Source organism: Crocuta crocuta, unplaced genomic scaffold, assembly GCF_008692635.1.
Source record: "Crocuta crocuta isolate KB4526 unplaced genomic scaffold, BGI_CrCroc_1.0 scaffold108, whole genome shotgun sequence".
Lineage (NCBI taxonomy): Eukaryota > Metazoa > Chordata > Mammalia > Carnivora > Hyaenidae > Crocuta > Crocuta crocuta.
In genome coordinates this window covers 10,001,630-10,021,393 of record NW_027532825.1, presented here as the reverse complement: position 1 = coordinate 10,021,393, position 19,764 = coordinate 10,001,630, and the positions used below count along the sequence as shown (strand labels likewise).

Here is a 19,764-nt window from a genome sequence, read left to right as displayed (position 1 = left end):
CAGTGCAGGGAGCCCGGACATGCACGTGAGACCTCTAGAATACAGCCTCTAAGAAGGCCCATACTCTCAGGGTCACGTACGTGCAGGGTCAGCAACCCAGAGCAGCGCCTTCTTATAGCTTGAACCCCGGTGCCCTCACCTGCCTCACCCAGTCCCCGCCCTGCCCCTGATTCTTGGTGGGTACTCCTTCTAACTGGCCCCCTATTTCTCTGACAGACCCCATCATTCAACTACCACGCTATGCTATTCCTCTACACCCCCATCTGGATGGGTGAGAGGCGGGTTGGGGCAGTTACTCTCATTTAGCTGCTTCCAATCTCTTTACCCTCTAACATCTACCACATCCAACTGGTGTTAGTCGTGAAAGGGAATGGCTGACTCACATTTGCTTAAAGGTAAGAAATAAACGAGCTTAGGCAGGATGCAGTGATGCCCTTTGGTGAACTCTGGTGGACACAGTGTGCCTGTGAGGTGACAGAGCCCATGAGTTTTAGCAAACATCTATTACCTTCAAAGGAACATTAGCCCTTGAAGCACTGGGCTTGAGTGACTCTCCGTAACTCTGATAAAGCTCCACTTTGTGGATTTGTAGGTGGGGATTGGGGTGGGGCACTCTTTAGTATTTTCCGAGAAGCAAATCTTGATTCTTTGAAAATGAATGTGATTTTTGAATACAGCCAAAATTCAATTACTTCCAAGCCTGAGAATATGGTGGAAGAGTACACTGGGTCATATTTTTTTCCTCAAAAACAAGAAGTGAAATAAGTCATGTGACTCATTTTCTTGTGTAACTGGCAATTCAATTACAGAGCAGGGCTTACCAAGGTAGAAGTGACTGTTTTGAAGGCCAGCTCTCATTTCTGTGCTGGAAATACAAACCCATCTTATTTTCTTACCTATCAGATATTTGAAAACCTTGAAAAAAAAAAAAAACGAATCAAATCCCATAAGGAAGGGTGGAGTTAATTCACTTTGGCTTTTGTATAGAAAATGATACAATTCTTATTTAACCATCCAGTGGTAAATTTAATTAAATAAATTCACGAATGTGATGGCAAATGGCTTAATTCAGTGGTTCAATTGAATTTTTTTCAGATTTCTCACTGCAGGCTCACTTTATAGAGTAAAAAAATTTAATTTATTGTACTTTTTTAAAATTTCAGTAATAACCCCAATTTGGATTCACTTTGGCACACTGCTGTCAGTGTATGTTTAGGTGCTTATACATGGCTGCCAAGATAGAATCTAAACTACATTTTACAATAACTGCTCACAGCTGTAAGCCTGCCTGTGTTGATGACAAGCTGGCTCTTATTCTAGCATTGATTTCAGATGTCAGTGCCGCATAAGAAGAACTATAACACTGGGTCCCCTGCCAATCACAGTGGGAAAAATCAAACATCATTCCTTCATGAATGGTACTTCATAGCCCTTACTGGGGCGCCGCAATAAATATTTGGAAATTTGCCTGACGTTTTAACTACACATGGACTGTTTGATTTAAATGGAAGTCAATCGTATTCCATGCTCTGAAAATTCTCTACTCCGTATTTTTAATCATCAACCTCCTTTCATTCAATAACCCATTCATTACATAATCATTCAGCACTAACGTGACAAAGTGACAGAGTGTACATCTACTTCCACCTTCTATTCCGTGAGCAAAGACACAGAGAATAACTTAAGTGTATCTTCACAGAAAACCATCTTTCAAATCTGAGAAAGAGCCACCCTGTCTACACTCCAGTTCCAAATAGTTCCCTTTCCTATTTCATGCTATTTCGTCAACTCTTTGTCATAAGAAACGATTTCACAATTATCTATCTTGGTTGAAACCCTATGTGTATGGTATGATATTCTAAATGTGACTTAAGAGAAAGAGTGATTTTTTTCAGCCTCTATGCATGATGCAGGCAACACCAAGGCATATATTTCACTTATTTTCAAGACATCCAGATAGATGGTATTATTCCTAAATATCTAGTGTAAAGATGGTTCAATCACTGGAGGACCATCTTTGTGCATGGCCTCAACCATGGACCTCAAGAAAAGAACTGCTTGATTAAAAGTTCTATTGAGTTAATCATCTTTCGGACATGGAGCAAACTGAAAAGACCAGCCAGTATCATTCATAATGATTTTATTTTAATCTGTTTCAATGCAGGTACTTCTGTGTGTATTTGTCTTATAAAATTATATGCTCCTAGACAGTATGGCCAATTTCCAAATAACTACGGCTGGAAAGTACCGTAACTACTGAGATCCTCCATATTTTTTTGATGATACCAAGTGTTTGTTCTTGAAACTCAACAACTTTTCAAATGTGTTCTTCTCTGGGCAGTCACAGCCTTCATTTTCTTCAATCATACTATGAATGTATATTATATGAATAATTTGGACTAGTTACAAACTGCTTTGAAATTTTTGAGTATGACGTCAAAGTTTTCCCTTATCCTCTTCTGATATACTGGGAACTGATTTTACAGAGATTAAATTACCTTGCAATAAATGATATTCTGAAGTATGATAGGGATTCTGAGATTGTTTGCTCCACAAGTGTTACAAATCCCAAGACCAAATGGGATTATCTCCCAAATAATCTGAAGCTATCCCAAAACACATTTCCTATAGGTTAGTGCCTGCAACCTCACAGAATTCTAAAATGTTTTCAATTTCATTTTTAAATTTCTCAGAAAACGTTAAGAAGCCAACTTATACCTTTTAATTAGGATACAGTTCTGCAATGCCTCAATAAAGTGTTCTGCCTATTCTGATAACGTCACTGAGAATCCATCATTTGGATTCATTCTCTGTGACATTTGGCCACCAAGGCTAATGGACCTCATCTGATCCCCTTGAGGTTCTTGTCTGGTGCCCCTGTGTCCCAAAATAACACTTTGGATGTCGGCCAACTAGTTGTTAGGCATTTTATGTGGGACAAAGGAAATTAACATCATTGATAGGAGTGCTGTTCTAGTCGAGAAGCTTCACTATGGTTCATGGCCATGGCTACAAAGCAGGCCAGGTAAAAGTGGAATCCACATAAAAAGTCAATTAAGGCACTGAAGATGGGTAGATGTAGGTTCATGGCCTCTTTCACCCTAAAGGAAGGGCAGTACCTGGTCATCTTACTTGATACTCCTCCTTGAGCAGAAAAAACAACTGTGGGGGGTGGGGGTGCAGATCTATTAATGCTGCCATTTGCTGTAGACAGCCCTGAAGGTTTAAAAGCCATATTTACCTCCAGAGTCAATTCCAAACCTATGATGTTCAATCCTTCGCTTATGTATTTCCCTTTCAATGAATCCATGTGTCAAATAAGATAAATGTTTTAGACAAGGTATTTTTAAATCCAGATGCTAATGTATTTGAAATGCTTGTACCTCAACAATTCAATCTGAAGCAGAAAATTTTAAGGAGAGAGAAAACACGCAGGTGTGCTCTGAACAGTAAACATGGGAAGATCGCAGTTTTGCTCTCGTGTTTGCAATCAAGTTTTCTCCTTTCCTTATGACTGCTATTTATTCTAATGGAAATTCTTATCAAATGCTATCCAATAAAAAAGGTTTGAACATAAAATAAGATTGGAATTTTTGGTACCTGGCTTGCAGTTTTATATCTAGAGTATTAAAAAGATGTCTGTAGAGAAATCAAAGTTGAAGCAGTCTGCCAAAGGGGAAAATGTGATTTCTGTAGCTGTATTTCATTTCAGAACTGATAGGAACAGGGTAACACTTCCATGCTTAAATAAATGAAAAGTTACCATCATTGATGTCAGCTTTAGGACTCCAAACTCCACTTCTCCCTTGCCTGTGTTTCTTTTTTATTTTTTTAACTTTACTTAACGTTTATTTATTTTTAAAGAGAGACACACACACACACACACACACACACACACACACAGTACAAGTGGGGGAGGGTCAGAGAGAGAGAGAGGGAGATACAGAATCTGAAGCAGGCTCCAGGCTCTGAGTTGTCAGCACAGAGTCCAATGTGGGGCTCAAACCCACGGACTGTTGAGATCATGACCTGAGCCGAAGTCGGCCAGTCAACTGACTGAGCCACCCAGGCGCCCTTCCCTTGCCTGTGTTTCAGTAAGTCCATGGAATCATTCAATTTCTCACATTACGGACACAAAGTAAAATACCTTTATGTCAGGAAATTGGCCCAGATAGGTATCCAATGTCAGCAAGGACCCATCCACTAGTTTCTGATGGAAGTCTTCCCACAGGACATCACATTTCTGGGAGAAAAAAGAGAAAAAAGGAGATTACTGCTGAATGAGTTTAATTGGATCCTTTTCACCAAACTTCTAAAAAATTAAAAATGATAAAATTAGATAAATAGGTCTTCCCTGGATAGCAGAAGCTAGGAAAAATGTGGATTATTTAATAATACAGTACAATTTGAAGGCACCTTGACACCAGTTACCATTTACAATATTGGCTACCGAGGATACAGACTATCTTCCAGCCGGCGGCACAGCTAAGAGCAGCCATGGGACTAAGGTCCGGCCAGTGGGGTGAATTTCAGGAAGTGTCCCTAAAAGGAAGGAGGCTTATCTTCCACGGTTCCTCCTTCTCCCAACTGGAATGCAGAAGTGAGAGCTGATGGCCGGTGCTCAGAGAGTCATACTGAACCTGGAAGGGACAGTGAGGACGGCAACGATGGGTCCCATGGGTCCCCATACCTGGGCTGCTCACCTGTAACGTCCTTTATGGGAGAGAGCGATAATATTCTATCCTTTGAAAACTACTTTTGGGAGCTTATCTGTTTCTGTTTCTTTTTCACTCTTCAAATACTCACCCTAATTGTTACAGATCCCCATCTGAGAATTTCACACAAACAAACAAAAACTTTAAATCCTCTGTATCAGGATTTAGAAGATCAGAAGGCTCATCTTCTGATGTAAGCAGATGCTCTGAACACGGGGTGTTGAGCTCCTTCACCATCAGAAGAGCCTGTATTTGGATCTGCAATTAAAGCTTCCAAAAGTCTTGGCAGGACCCACAAGGACCAAGGTAAATTTCCAGCCATTTCCTTAAGGGATAAAGGTCAACAGTGGCATCTGCTATGCAGAGAATGTAACGCGATGTTCTGAAAAGCTATTAACGCACGTTTCTATTATTCCCTTAAAAAGTCTTCCTTTCATGATGAATTTTTAATTATACCATTCATCAGAAACTGACCATATGAGTTATGCACTTAACAACATGTTGAACATGCCTTTATACTGAAGAAACGTGAGGACAGGGAATTACTTAATAATTGTATTAGAGACTGGTGTGTGGAGGCTGGTTTTGCCAGATTCATTTTCTGAAAGTCTTCTGAAGAAGCAACAGGGCCAATAAGAACTTTCCTCCTAATTAAAGCTCTGTTTCTATCTCAGCTTTAACAAGATTATGGAAATCACTGCAGAGATGTCAGAGTTTTCATGGAGCAGCTTGGAGCTGTACCGTTAACGCATCTTTCCAAAGGTCGTGTAGACAGCACATCACATATCAGACCTTCTCCCGAGCTGGGGTGGCTGCATCCCTTGGGAAGGATCCCTTACAAGGATCCCTTCTGTGCCTGATTGTTCATTAATGAGCTCACGTGAGGTGGGCATGACAAACACTGCTCTTTAACAAAGAACTTGGGCATGAGAGAACTGACAGGTGGTTTGCTAGTCCCAGTAATAATCACGTCGTACTGAGCATCATGTCCATGACACAGACTTTAAATGTGTTATCTGTGGGTACGATTCTTATTCTCACTTTGCAGATGAGGAAGCCTAAGCCTGAGAAGATTGAAGAGCTCACCCCACATCACATAGATCATTCCCAGTCTCCACCCCATTTTCCTTCCTCAAAGCAGAAAATACCCACTTTTCTCACGTCCCGCCAGCCAGATGGCCCTTGGCTAGAAATTGGATTTCAAGTGTTAAGACATGTCTAGCGACAAAGGCTTCTGGAAGTTACATTCCTCTTAACAGGCTGACCACATCCGTCCTTTGGCTCTTCAGACCAGCGAATGGGCCAGTGATATGTAAGCGAAATAGATGCTTTTTGAATCTTCTGACCTTGCTTTCAAGAAGGGTTGGGAAAAGCAGGGAATGCAGGGGTGAAGTTGGTACACAAAGTCATGCCATGAGTCAGTTCTGCTGCTAAAATGAGCTAAGGTGCGTAGTCAGGGACAGAAAACCACTATTGTTATTCTGGTTTATAACGGTTCACCAAATACTATGAATATGGGACGATCTCAATGGCAGGACTGTACGGTGTCTTCTGGGTACATGGTGCCCCCTCTTCACGATTAAGGCTGTGGAGTGGTAGCAGGGGTCAAGGGCTAGGGTGAGTGAGCAGGACTTGGCAGCATGGTCTGTGATCCCGGCTCTTACCTCGCCCACCATCTTCACATCTTCCCGCCCATACCAATCAGGCTCATAGACTTCATGCAGCGACTCGGTGAGCTTCATAGAGGCCTCTTGCATGCCTAGTGTGGGAGAAAAACAACTCTTGTTGGATATAAATTGGTGAGGTATCCATTTCTCTTTCCCCTACTTTTCTTTTAATATTTATTTATTTATTTATTTTGAGAGAGGGAGAGAGAGAGTGTGTGTGTGTATATGAGTGTGTGTGTGTGTGTGTGTGTGTGTGTGTCTGTGTGAGAGAGAGAGAGAGAGAGAGAGAAACAGAGGGAATCCCAAGCAGGCTCTGCGTTCTCAGCAGAGAGCCTGATGCAGGGCTCAATCCCACAAGCCATGAGATCATGACCTGAGCCAAAATCAAGAGTCGGACACCCAACCAACTGAGCAACCCAGGCGTGCCTCCCCTACTTTTCTAAGAGAAGAAAACTCTGAGTACCCACTAATCATTTAAGGGAAAACTGTGAAGGTATGACTGTGACTTGCGTCTGTAGTCACAACTTCCCATGAGGGCTCCTACTTACCCAATTACGTTGTGTTTCCCATTATTTACATGGTAATGACAGATATCAAGCCTTGAAAAAAACCCACAAGATGTCCTATTCTGAAAACAATAGTAACATGTTCTATTACATGTACCGTCACTTACAAAGTGGTGCTAAACCATAAATACACAGGACACCTAGAATACTTGTCCCTAAAACTACAGAGTTCCAAAATTAAAATTAATCTTAACTGACTTTAAATATAAGAAATAAAGCCTTCTATAGAAGCAGGCTGAAGCAAAATTAACAGGATTCTAAGGCCTTCCAGCTGAGAGTGGTTTAAGTGGCCTAAACATTTTCAAAAGAAAAAAGGAAAACAAAGAGTGTTTCTAACGGTATTAAAAGCTACATATACAGTTTTAAACCAGAATGCTCAGACGGCTTAGAGTTCTTAAGCCTACCGGTCACAACATTCATTAGACATGCCTTTGGTGTGTTGCAAAAATATAGCTGTTAAATAATAAGAAAGATATAAAGGGATATAAAGTATCACCAAGTCTGTTCCAGTCTCCAATCTGCTCTTCCATCAAACATGGAGGGTAAAGTGTGGACTGTGTAGATACAGCACAGGGCCCAGAACAGTCCAAAGTGCATTCTTTGGCTGAAGAAGCGTCCCCTCTGGCACCAAGCCCTCCCTACCAGCTCGATGCTAAGACCTGGCCTGGTTGGCGTCTTGGCCTTTGTCACGAGGGGATATGAAAAAGAGCTGGCTACGGTGAGAAAAGAGGAAAGTCAGAGTGCAATCATTAGACATGAAAAGCATCTCTAGGGGCACCTGGGTGGTTCAGTCGGTTAAGTGTCCGACTTCGGCTCAGGTGATGATCTTGCAGTTCATGAGTTCGAGCCCCGCATCGGGCTCTATGCTGACAGCTCAGAGCCTGGAGCCTGCTTCGTGTTCTGTGTCTCCCTCTCTCTCTGCCCTCCCCGACTTGTGCTCTGTCCCTCTCTCAAATAAACATTTAAAAATTTTTATATGTAAAAAAAAAAAAAAAATGAAAACTGTCCCATAAACTTAATGCCAATGACTCCACAATGGAAACTTTTCTGTGAAACTGAAAGGTGCAACAATCTAGACTCAACTATATGCTTGTTGGATTTCAGGGAGTCAATTCCAGGTTGAACCATGAGAAAAGGACAAAATAAACAAAGATGTCCGAAATGACAGAAGGATATCCTTGAATCGTATGTACAAAAGTCAACATGGTATTTCATAGTATGTTTTCTCTCTAGGTTACAGAACTGCCCCCACCCACCTTCCCCGGATAACAGGGGAATGTGGGATAATAGCTGCAGGTAATAGATTCAGTCTTTGCACATGGCAAGTTTGAAGATTTCAAGGCGACATGAAGTATGAAAGCCTGCAACCCCCTCTCCACAAAGTACATCACGGAGCACGCTAAAGGATGTCCTGTACAACATGCTGCATAGCCTACACCAGCTGATAAAACTTGGCAACCAAAAGAGGAAGCCCAGCAGTGACACCATGAAGTTATGTAGGTATAGAGAGAGCCAAAAAATAATGCAAACAGCTGCGCATGTCCCATAGCACTCCGAGTGCAAGCCAGTGAGAATGTTCCTTCTCATTCATGTAGCCGCCGCTGCTGCTGACGAGGTGTGAGAGCATCTCCAGCGTCCACGTTCCCTCCTCCCCAAGTACAAGCAAGCCTCTGCTAAGAAATGTACCCCTTGGGGCGCCTGGGTGGCTCAGTCGGTTAAGCGTCCAACTTTGGCTCAAGTCATAATCTCACAGTTCGTGGGTTCGAGCCCCGCATTGGGCTCTGTGCTGACAGCTCAGAGCCTGAAGCCTGCTCCAGATTCTGTGTCCCCCTCTCTCTTTACCCCTCCCTTGCTTGCGCTCTGTCTCTCAAAGGTGAATAAATGTTAAAAAAAATTTTTTTTAATGTACCTTTTAAAATTTAGTCACTAGTTGACACCCTCTATAACTCGGATGCCAAAAGGCTTCTCTGAAGTTTTCTTAAATCTTTGTCTTAAGTCTGACAGAAATTATAAACAGCTATGTAGGTAAGTTCTCAAGGTTTCAAGGGGAAGAAAAAGAAATGATGGGGTTGTAGCCCCAATAACCTTTGTGGTGAAAAATAAAACTGTGAATGTAAGCTGAAAATTAAACTATATAAGACCTTACTCATTGAGGCTAAAAGCACAATGTTGCAGTAAATGTGTCTCCTAGCAGCCAAAAATAACTACTAATTGCTGTGTGGATAAGTAGTGATGGAAGATTTGGAAAGAATCCATTTTGACATAGAATTTGTTTCTAGAACACTCCATGGGAAGTACTTGGATGGATACATAAAGAATGCTATGAAGAATGGCAGAGATTTTAGGGATTTAGAATCTACTCTGCTGACAGAGCATAAGAGAAAAATAAGAAAGCTAAAACCCAAGTCTCCTTCAAAGTAGCTTGGTGACATCAAAGCAGAGTAGATGCTAAGTGCGACCTCTGGCATTTAATAATATCTATATCCAGTATTTTCTTAAAAGATTCATGATCTCCAAAACTGTAAGACTGGCACCCAACATACACAGAGTTATTCTGTTCCTACTGGGTAGGAACCACTTCCCTTGCTTTAAAATTTTGGACTTTCTCCAAGGCATTTACTGCAACATCCTCTCTCCTTCCCTTTGCAACCAAATTTGTGAGCATCTATTATCACCCTCTGAGATTGGATGCAGAGATTACGCTGCTACAAGAGTCCTCTTTGTACAGCCCGAGGGTGTATGGTTTAGTTAGAAATAACATCAGCTGAAACACATTATGACAATAACCAGCAGCAGCTATAAACCATTACAAGAGTATCTAAACTATTCTAAGTATCTGGCAGCTCGGCCTATTACTTAGAAGAGAGCTGTTGAAGAAGCCAGAAGCTGGCTCCGAGGAAAACAGGAGAGGAAGTCTTTCTCCCAGGGGCTGAAGAAGGAGAGCGAATATAGAAGCAAGAGTCGGGGGCGCAGGAGGGAAGGCAGATTGTGAGATAGATCACTGACAGTCAAGCCTACCGCTGGGTCATGCCTACACACCGATTATGGCAGCTGGGCCATCCTCCATGTGGAGGAAGACCTGGTGTCTTCATCACTCCTGTGTCTGACCTCCACTGTCACCCACAGGGCAGTGACTGCCAACTCCAAGTCCTTGCTGGACATCTCCCCATGGATGTGCTACTGACACTGCACGTGCCCCAAACCAACTCAGAACTTCCTGTCGAAACCCGTTCCTACTCCTTTAGCCAATCCTCCTGAATGTCACCCTGTTGTCCCAGTTAGAAAGCCGGGAGTCATCCCAGATTCATCCTCCTGAAGTGGCTGCACCAACTCAGCCTGAATCTCACGGGAAACCCTTTGCTTCCATGTCCCCTGTCACTGCCCTCGATTGGACTGGACACCCATCATCAATCATGTAGTTTAGATGAAAGAATCCATGGGAACAACGGAGTGAAGTACTTAGCCAGAGGGAACATTCAAACATCAGCCATCGTTATGAAAAATATGTCTGAAGGCATTATGGCATAATAATTAAAATTATTCTCAATCAGTCAGCCATTGTTAAAAACCTTGGTTCCAACACACATCATCTGTGTGACCTCAGGCAAATTATCTAGCCATGCTGGACCTCAGTTTTCCACAGTGCACGTTATTTTAAAATACGTGCCGTCAGCCATAGTAAAAATTATATGAAATGAGACAGCAAAAGCTTATGTCAGTGCCTAGCACAGAAATGCTCAATAAATGTTAGCTGTCACCATCATTATTGTTAAATACTGGAGGAGACTTCTTAGAAGTCTCCTTGCAGCGTCATCCTCCTCTAGTTTAAATCCCACAAAACCACAATAACTATTTTTCTAAAATGCTATTCTGATCATATGACTCATTCCCTTGCCTACAATAATGTAATGAGTCTCTTACCCACTGAGAGCATAAAACCCCAATATGATATGATACATAATCATTTGTCTATATAAACAACTGCGTACTTTTCCATGTCTCATCCATCTCAGACTCTTGCTTACCCTTCAATGATCTATTTGTTCCCTAAAGAGCCCATGCTTCTTTCTGTCTCCTTGGCCCCTGTACATACTGTTTCTCCCCCCTGGAAAGTCCTTCCAACATCAACCTTAGTCTCCGGCATATCTCATCGCCTGATGACTACTTCACTCCCTTCCTGGGTCCATTTAAGTCTAAGTCCTTGGATCCTGTCCCTCAGGTGGGAGTCTGTCCTCTGTTGGGATGCACGCACTTCTGTTAAAGTATGTATTACTACGGATATTTGGCCCTTTTAACTTTCTTCCCATCTCTGCTGCCAGCTCTAAGTAGGTACTGTGTCTTGTTCATCTCTGCATCTCTGCTCCTAGAATAGCGTTGAGGCCATAAATGGGACTCAATGTGACGTGTGCTGAGAGTGACCCAATTTCCCAGCGTCCTCGTCATAGGGATGTGGAGGCTTCTGAGAGGAACGGGAGCACCTTACGGACGAGGAACCCATGGCAGCTGAGAGCTTGGTGATGTTCCCACCAAAGTCCCTGGGCCCAGACGCAGGGGTCATCACTCCCTGCAAGCAATGCTGCTTGCGTTACAGCACGATTAGTTGGACAGTGTTCTTTTGTTGTGAGAGCCAGAACAATTGGCCACGAAAGCCCTTAGAAAACCCAAATTATGACTCATTTAATGCCTACCCCTTGTCTTTCTGTGTGTTCCCAAAACCAAAATGTGCTCCAAGGGACACTAATTGTTTCTAAGGCTTTGAGAAAAACATTCTACAGTCGAATGAGTGCCTGGTGAAATGCCGCTCGCCCGCAGAGCTTCTGGAGATAATATTAACATATTAAGGGCCCTATAGTAATATGCTATGTAATAGCCTGTTTGAAAATTCATTCCAACCAGCCTTGACCAAAGTTATGTAAACATAGGCCTCTTTTATGGAGGCCATAAATGGCACCATTTGTTAACAAAACATGTTGGGGAAAAGCTGCTGTGAGGTGCTCTCCCCTTCGCGTGGGGATGTGACCATTAGAAGAAGAAGCAGAACACAATCTGCAATGTTGAGGCGGCTGCTTTGACGCTGCGCCAATGTCTCTCTGGAGCTGACCTCACTCAGTGCACTGTCCTAGACCACGTTAAGGAAAAGAATTCTTCGAGTCTTTAGTGTTTAAAACAGTGATCTTCCTATTCAGGAAGTAACACTGACCAAAATATAGAGACTTGGGAAGGAGATGGAATTCATGCCTTCATTCAACACATTTATCCACGTTAAAAAAAAAAAATCATCCAACATAAAGAAAACCCTGTGCTTGAAATAATATATGACAGCTTGTGTCCAACAGTAAAAGAAATACCTAGAGTGCTTTCTATTTTCTGATCGAATTGTTAAAATACTTAGGGTTAATTTTTTTCGAAGAGTTGATGATGAGCTCTATAGATCTGTGAAAGTTCTCTGAGCCTTACTTCTTTCAAAATGTAGGCTAGGCTGTCTTTTATCATATAGCTGTGTTGGCTGGCTATGAAGAGGTAATATGCCTGTGCTTAGCACACAGCCTAGCAGATGGAAGTGTTCATTCCATAGTCACAGTACAGTAAGTTACCATTATCCGCTGGAAAGATGAACTCTAATTTGTAAAACCAATGCCCTGCCAACAGTCGTATAGTCCAAAGGCTGGATAGGACAGTGGGTAAAAAAAAAAAAAGCAAGGCTACAACATGGATGGACCTAGAGGGTAGTGAGTGAAATCAGTCAGTCAGAGAAAGCCATATTATTTCACTTATCTGTGGAATTGAAGATACCAAACACATGAACAGACAAAAGAAAAAAAGACACCAAAAAAACCCAGACTCTTAACTACAGAGAATAAACTGGTGGCTGCCAGAGGGGAGGTGGATGGGAGGGTGGGGGAAGCAGGTGGGGGATTAAGAGTACACTTAACATGGGGCACGTGGGGGGCTCAGTTTGTTAAGCGGTCGACTTCGGCTCAGGTCATGACCTTGTGGTCTGTGAGTTCGAGCCCCACGTCGGGCTCTGAGCTGTCAGCGCAGAGCCCAGAGCCCGTTCAGATTTTGTATCTCCTCTCTCTGCCCCTCCCTACTTGCACTCTGTCTCTCTCTCTCAAAAATAAATAAACATTAAAAAAAGAGTGCATTTGTCATGATGAAAACTGAAAAATATCCAGAACTGTTAAATTTTTTTAATGTTTATTATTTTTGAGAGATAGATAGAGGACAAGTGGGGGAGGGGCAGAGAGAGAGGGAGACACAGAATCGGAAGCAGCTCCAGGCTCTGAGCTGTCAGCACAGAGCCCGACGCGGGGCTCGAACTCACAGTGAGATCATGACCTGAGCCAAAGTTGGCCACTTAACCAACTGAGCCACCCAGGTGCCCCAATAATTGCTGAATCATTATATTGTATAACTGAAACTAATGACACTGTATGTTAGGGTTTTTTTTACTTTTTTTAATGTCTGTTTTTTTTTCTTTTTTAATTTATTTCTGAGGGAGAGAGAGGCAGCGCAAGCAGGGGAGGGTCAGAGAGAGAGGGAGACACAGAATCCGAAGCAGGCTCCAGGCTCTGAGCTGTCAGCACAGAGCCTGATGCGGGGCTTGAACCCATGAACCGTGAGATGACCTGAGCCGATGTCAGTCGCTTAACTGACTGAGCCACCCAGGCACCCGTTAGTTATATTTCAATTAAAAAAAAAAAGGCAATGCCTTAGGAGACATGTGGACCAGAGAACGTATCTTGGCCCTGTTGTGTACCAGCTCGTGACCTTGGATGAGCTATTTAACCTCTCTGATCCTCTCTTTTCTTATCCGTAACTTGATGGTGATTCAAGTACCTGCCTCAGAGTTGTCATGAGAATTAAAAGTATATGCCCAGCCTATAAAAGCTTAAATACATTTTAGTTTTACAAATCAATTTCATGGGGTGCCTGGGTGGCTTAGTAGGTTAAGTGTCCAACTCTTGATTTGTTGGGCTCAGGTCACAGTCTCACGGTTGTGAGACATCAAGTACCCATCCTGCTTTGCTGACCACACAGAGCCTGCTTGGGATTCTCTCTCCCCATCTCCCTCTGCCTCCTCCCAAATAAGTATGTAAACTTTACCAAAAAATCAATTTCACTAATTATTATGACTAATTGTTAGTTAAGACAGTTAATATTATCATTTGATTACTTACCACTCTCTTTGTAATCAATTTCACACATCTACAATGAAGCTGGTAGAATAAATCCTTGCAACCAGAACCGCTGTGACAAAAGGCATGTCCTCCCCACCCCACCCCCAATACACATGCTGAGGCTTTTGCCAGATTGTTGTCCAGAAACGCTGTCCTACTAGAAGCATATACAAGGAGGCTGCTCCCCACAGCTTTTCCAATGCTATATATTATGCTGTCCTTTTGTATTTCAATGTCTTTGAACATTTGGAGGAAAAATGGTAGCATCCCCCCTTCTGATTTCATTTAATATTCTTTGATTATCCATCCATGAGGATAAACGCTTTTTTCACACTTATTACCCACCTACCAGTTCTTCTCTGGCTAATTTTCTCTTCATATGTTCTACCTATTTTTTTCTTTTAATCAGCTGACAATCATGTAATTTACCTACCGAGCTCTTAATACTTTGGTTCACTTTCATTAAATATATTGTCAAAATAATTTTTTAAGCGGATATGGAAGTCTGACATATTCGTGAGGTCAAATCTCTCAACCATTCCCTTTATGGTTTCTGTGTTTTGGGTTACCCTTGTAAAGACCTTGTCACCCAAGACTAGGGACTATTTTATTCTAGTCCTTTAGAACATCTCCTCGTATACATATTTAACTCCTTACTAGATCTGCAGGTGAGAACGACGGAGTAGAGTGTGAGGCTGTGAGTGTGAATCTTACTTTGTTCTGAGAGTTTAGCCAGTTCATCCAAGACCCCTGGCAGATGATCGATCCGTTCTCCCCCACTAATCTCGAAGTCTGCCCTGTGATCCATCACATCGACAGACGCACCTGATCGGACTCAGGCAGCTCGGTGACGTGGAGCAGGCAGGGACAGAGCACACCTCCCTGCCGCCCTCTTCCTCCACCACCCCCCTCATACCTTTGCCTTGCATGGGTGAGACCAGAAACCAACATCACGGCCTCTCCGTCTCCGCATGGTGGCAGGGCTGCAAGTGCCGCAGGTCCCCACAAGCCACAGGTGGTCCAGGGCCCTGATTTCTGATATCCCTCCGTCTGCCACCACCCCTTACCCCTTCCAGCTGGAGGGTGTAAGTGAGTCAGTGAATGTGCTCCTCTTGGGACATGCCCTCCCTTGGGATATAACCAGCTGCACCTTCTCTTAAACGAGGCCTCAGGCCCACGCTATCTCACAATGCTTCCTAGAAATCTCTGGTGTGGGAGGCACTTTTTCCTCCTTTCTAGCATCACAGCAGACATCTTTTTTTTTTTCTCGTATATTCTGATTACCATTTCAATGGGATTTGGGGAGTGGGTGGAATGAACACCTGTGCTCAAGTACCCATCTTGCCAGAAAGCCAACTGGCTTTGTAATTAACACTGAATCCTGCCACTCGTGAATGTCAAGAACAATCTGGGCTTGGGGACATGCAGTAAACAACTCACACACATTTACCTTTGATAGCTGCTAAATATCCTCGAAGTTCTCGCTGAAGCCTGGTACCCTCTGCCTGAAAAAGATACAAACACAGAGAGGCTAAGCATCTTGTCTACAGTTTGCATGGAAACATGTGAGAGGCAATAAGTCTCAGGGTTTATTATTACCAGAGGCTCATTCTTGAAAGAGCATAAATATGTACACATGCAGACTAAACAAGGTGCCTGTCAGTGTTGATATTTATAGGGATTTTATTCAGCTTAAAAGGAAAGGAAATGGCAAGGGAGATTTTGCTGAGAAAGGAAACTGTACCCACCAGACAGCCTCCTGTCTATTCAAGAACTAGCAAGTCCTTAAATTTTGATGCATGGAATACAACAATAGGAGACTGATCACCACTGTTCAATATAGTAGCTATTAGGTACATGTGGCGACTGCTTGCTATGTGGCTGGTCCAAACAGAAATGTGCTGTAAGTGTAAAACACCAGATTTCAGAGACTTCCTTCAAAAAAATCAAATGGATATGTTTTATGCCAATTACATGTTAAACTGGTAATATTTTGAATATACTGAGTTAAATAAACTGTATTTTTTTTATTTTGAGAGAGAGCGAGAGTGAGAGGGAGAGGGAGCTCGAACAGGGGAGAAGGGCAGAAGAAGAGAGAGAGAGAGAGAGTCATAAGCAACACGGGGCTCGATTCCACTTCTCCGGGATCATGACCTGAGCTGAAACCAAGAATCGGATGCTCAACTGACTGAGGCACCCTGATGCCCCAATAAACTGTATTATTAAAATTAATTTCACTCTTTCTTTTCACTTTTAAGATGTGGCCACTAGAAAATTTTTAATTACCTGTGTGGTTTGCATTATATTCTTATTGGACATTACCAAAATAGAGAAACTCTGAAATAATAAATTTTAATATACATATGAATATATTTTATATATATATATTTGTTTTGGTTTGGATTTCATATTTTAATATATATATGAATATCTTTGTTTTGGTTTGGATTAGGCTTAGCAACTCTTGAGACTAGGATGACATTGCAAGGAGTGGAGAAATGAGGCAAGAAGGAGGAGAGCCAACACAGGGTGCACGATCAAGCAGTTACCACAGTGGGCATCCCAGCCTCAGTGCCCCCAGGAGCTCTGAGAGGAAGTGTCAAACAACCCTTAGATATCCTAACTGGGGAGCAAGGGAAGTGGGACATTCAACCACCAACTCCCATCAGTTGTTAGCTGAGGGCTGTTCCTTGTTGGGGGTAGTGGGCGTGGTGCAGGTGAAAGCCCTCACACAAACAGTCACCCTTGCTGGCAGTAGCAACGAAATCCAGTGAGCTCATAATAGGGAGATGCTAGGTCACTGCAATTGAAAATATTTTTAAAATATGCATTTAAACCGGGGCACCTGGGTGGCTCAGTAGGTTGAATGTCTGACTTTGGCTCAAGTCATGATCTTGCCATACCCGAGTTGAGCCCCACGTCAGGGTATGTGCTGACAGCTCAGAACCTGGAGCCTGTTTCAGATTCTGTGTCTCCCTCTCTCTCTGCCCCTCCCCTGCTAGCACTCTGTCTCTCTCTCTCAAAAATAAACAAACATTAAAAAAAATTTTAAATACGCATTTAAACCACAAAATCACTTAACCAACTTGCAAAGAGCTAGCACACAGAATGACTCCACCTTGATAATTAATAAAACAGCAACCACATTTTAAGTCTAACTTGATAGTTAAAAATATAGCAACTATCATAGTCACATTCAATTCAGCAAGCATGTGTTAGCGTTTAGCAAAAAAAAAACAAAAAAAACCCCACAAAATGTGGGGGAAGAAGTACGAAGGGAAAAAACCTAATGTCCTTCAATAACTTGCAATCTAGTGGAGAAACCAAAGTATTGAAATAAAAATTGCATTGCAAAGCAGGTTACATTTAGCTCTGCAATAACCATTCAAAGTATTTGGGAGTACAAAGTAAAGACAAAATGGCCATTACATTTAAAGATAGATAGTAATCAATACAAAGAAACTCTGAAAAGGAGTGTTTAAGACAATGGCTGGATACAAGAAGGGCTTCTGAATGAGAATACTTTCCTGTATGGTATAGTATGCCTGGTGTCTCAACATGGTTTAAAATCAAAACTCTGTTTCCCTTCTCTGGTTGAACCACTAAGAAACATCATCTGAAAGCAAACTGTCATAAGCTAGATAAAAACAAAAACAAAACCAAAACCAAACAAACAAAAGGCCATTCTGGATTTCCAAAACATCAAAGTATAGAGTGGAAAACTATAGGGAATGGATGAGGAGAATGAATAGAAAATACTGATGATCAATCAACACGTGCGTAACTGTAGAGGATAAAAAGGATCCAGAGAAGAAACAGGTGCAGATAGGCCAACATCCCTAACATCACCACAAAAAGAATTTGGGGAAGAAAGAAGTAGGTCTTTCCCATGCTTAATATCTATTATATGACAAGCACTGTGTCAGATTCTTGAGTATATAAGCTGAAAAGATAAGGCTGTGGGAGACTGCATTACTGCCGAATCTATACCTCTTTACCAGACCTGATCAGATCCAGCCCATCAACATTGGCCTTGGCTGTGAGACATGGTTCCAATTCATTGGGAGTTGAAGTGGCATGTCCCACTCCTGAGCAAGTGTCACAGTCATCACACAGTCCTACCATTTCTTTCCCCTCTACCCCAAGTCCTGTAACATTCTAGATATGGGCTGCTTCTCCAGACTGGGTCACAGAGTGAAGAGAACTTGGAGCACAACTGCGTTCACATTCTCATGAGTGAGAAACAAAGCTCTGTTGCTGGAAACCACTTAGGTACTGCTACCCCAGCATCACCTGCCCTCAATGGCCTGAGAAAAATGGTTCCACCATCAGTGGAAATGCTGAAAGATGGAGAAGGCTGAACTCTAACAGAAAAAATAAAAAGCCAACAGAGTTAGAAGAAAAGCACTGAAGGCATTTACAGAAACACTGCAGAAAGTAAATCCTATTGGAAGGCTTAAGGACAAAGTGGACGGCTTAGCAAATGGAAGAACAAAGTGCTGGTCAAGTGATACAAAGAAGTGGATAGTACTAAGAGAGAACAGCAAGGCCCAGAATCATGTGTCCTAAGATGGCAGATAATTTAGAGAGAATATCCAAAACCAGACATGTGATTAACCTGGACAGATCCAGACCCAGATCAATCTAAAGCCTACAGCACTAAAAGCTGCCATTAGGAGGCTCTGAATCCCCTATGGCCATGTTTTTCTAAATGAGTAAGTATATACCTTGGGGGTACTTACTGGTTTGCTGGGGGCACAAAGAGCCACAAAATAAACCTAGAACCTATCTCTAGAACATCAACTTACTGAGGTTGGAGGGGAGCAAATGGAGAAGAAACCGTTCTTTTGTAAACACGAAGCAATCTGTTATGATGTACAATGAAAAACTACAGAGATTAAACACAGAACTCCACAGACATCTCCTGTTTTCAGCTGTCTGCTTTAGAGCTCTGCTCTATGAGTCCTTCTCTGCAAGCATGCAAAGCCCTGAGCTAAGGCAAGGCTCATTTCTCACCCAGAAGGCTTTCCCCTCTGAAGGTAATACAAAGCCTGCTGCAGTAACTGATGGTTATGAGACAACACAACCGTGCAGGGTATCTGGAAATAGCAAAAAAGTAGCAGGGAAAGGTATTCTTTTCCCAAATATTTAAGAAACAAAGCACATCAGGTTAAACCCACAACTGCTTCTTCTTTCAGAACAAGAGAGAGAATGAAAGAATTCAGCCTTCACTCCTAGACTGCATTTACCCAGCCAAAGCAATAAACATTTTTCAAAAATGAAATAAAAGAGTCCCAGAAGAAATTTTTTCGATATCTGAGTGGCAGAAAGTTCAAATTATACAATAATGGCTTAAACAGATGAGCTCATTTAGGCAAATAAACTGAAAGGCTGATTTAAATAACTTTCTTCTTTTCCAATTATTAAAATTCTTAATTTTTCTCCATGATTATTAAAGTTCATAAATCATTTGGTAATAACCATACTGAATTTCATCTAAAATTCTGCCTGAATCAAAAAGGTAAAAGGCTCTGGAGAGAAACCGTTCATGTATAAGATGCCACAGAGTAGTTTTTCCCCACAAAATAAATAAAATTTCCTTAACATCGTCATCCTATGTAAATCACAAAGATGT

General features: G+C 42.1%; 1 protein-coding gene across 1 annotated transcript in view; it reads right to left on the bottom strand.

The window, feature by feature from the left end:
- Positions 1-19,764, bottom strand: part of AMPH (amphiphysin) — a 137,159-nt gene that overhangs the window by 84,995 nt on the left and 32,400 nt on the right. Inside the window, exons 3-5 of the mRNA XM_077781160.1 lie at positions 15,580-15,634; positions 6,380-6,474; positions 4,148-4,243 (exon numbers count right to left, since the gene is read on the bottom strand). Of these exons, the coding sequence (XP_077637286.1) occupies positions 4,148-4,243; positions 6,380-6,474; positions 15,580-15,634 (246 nt within the window). The remainder of the gene's footprint in view (positions 1-4,147; positions 4,244-6,379; positions 6,475-15,579; positions 15,635-19,764) is intronic.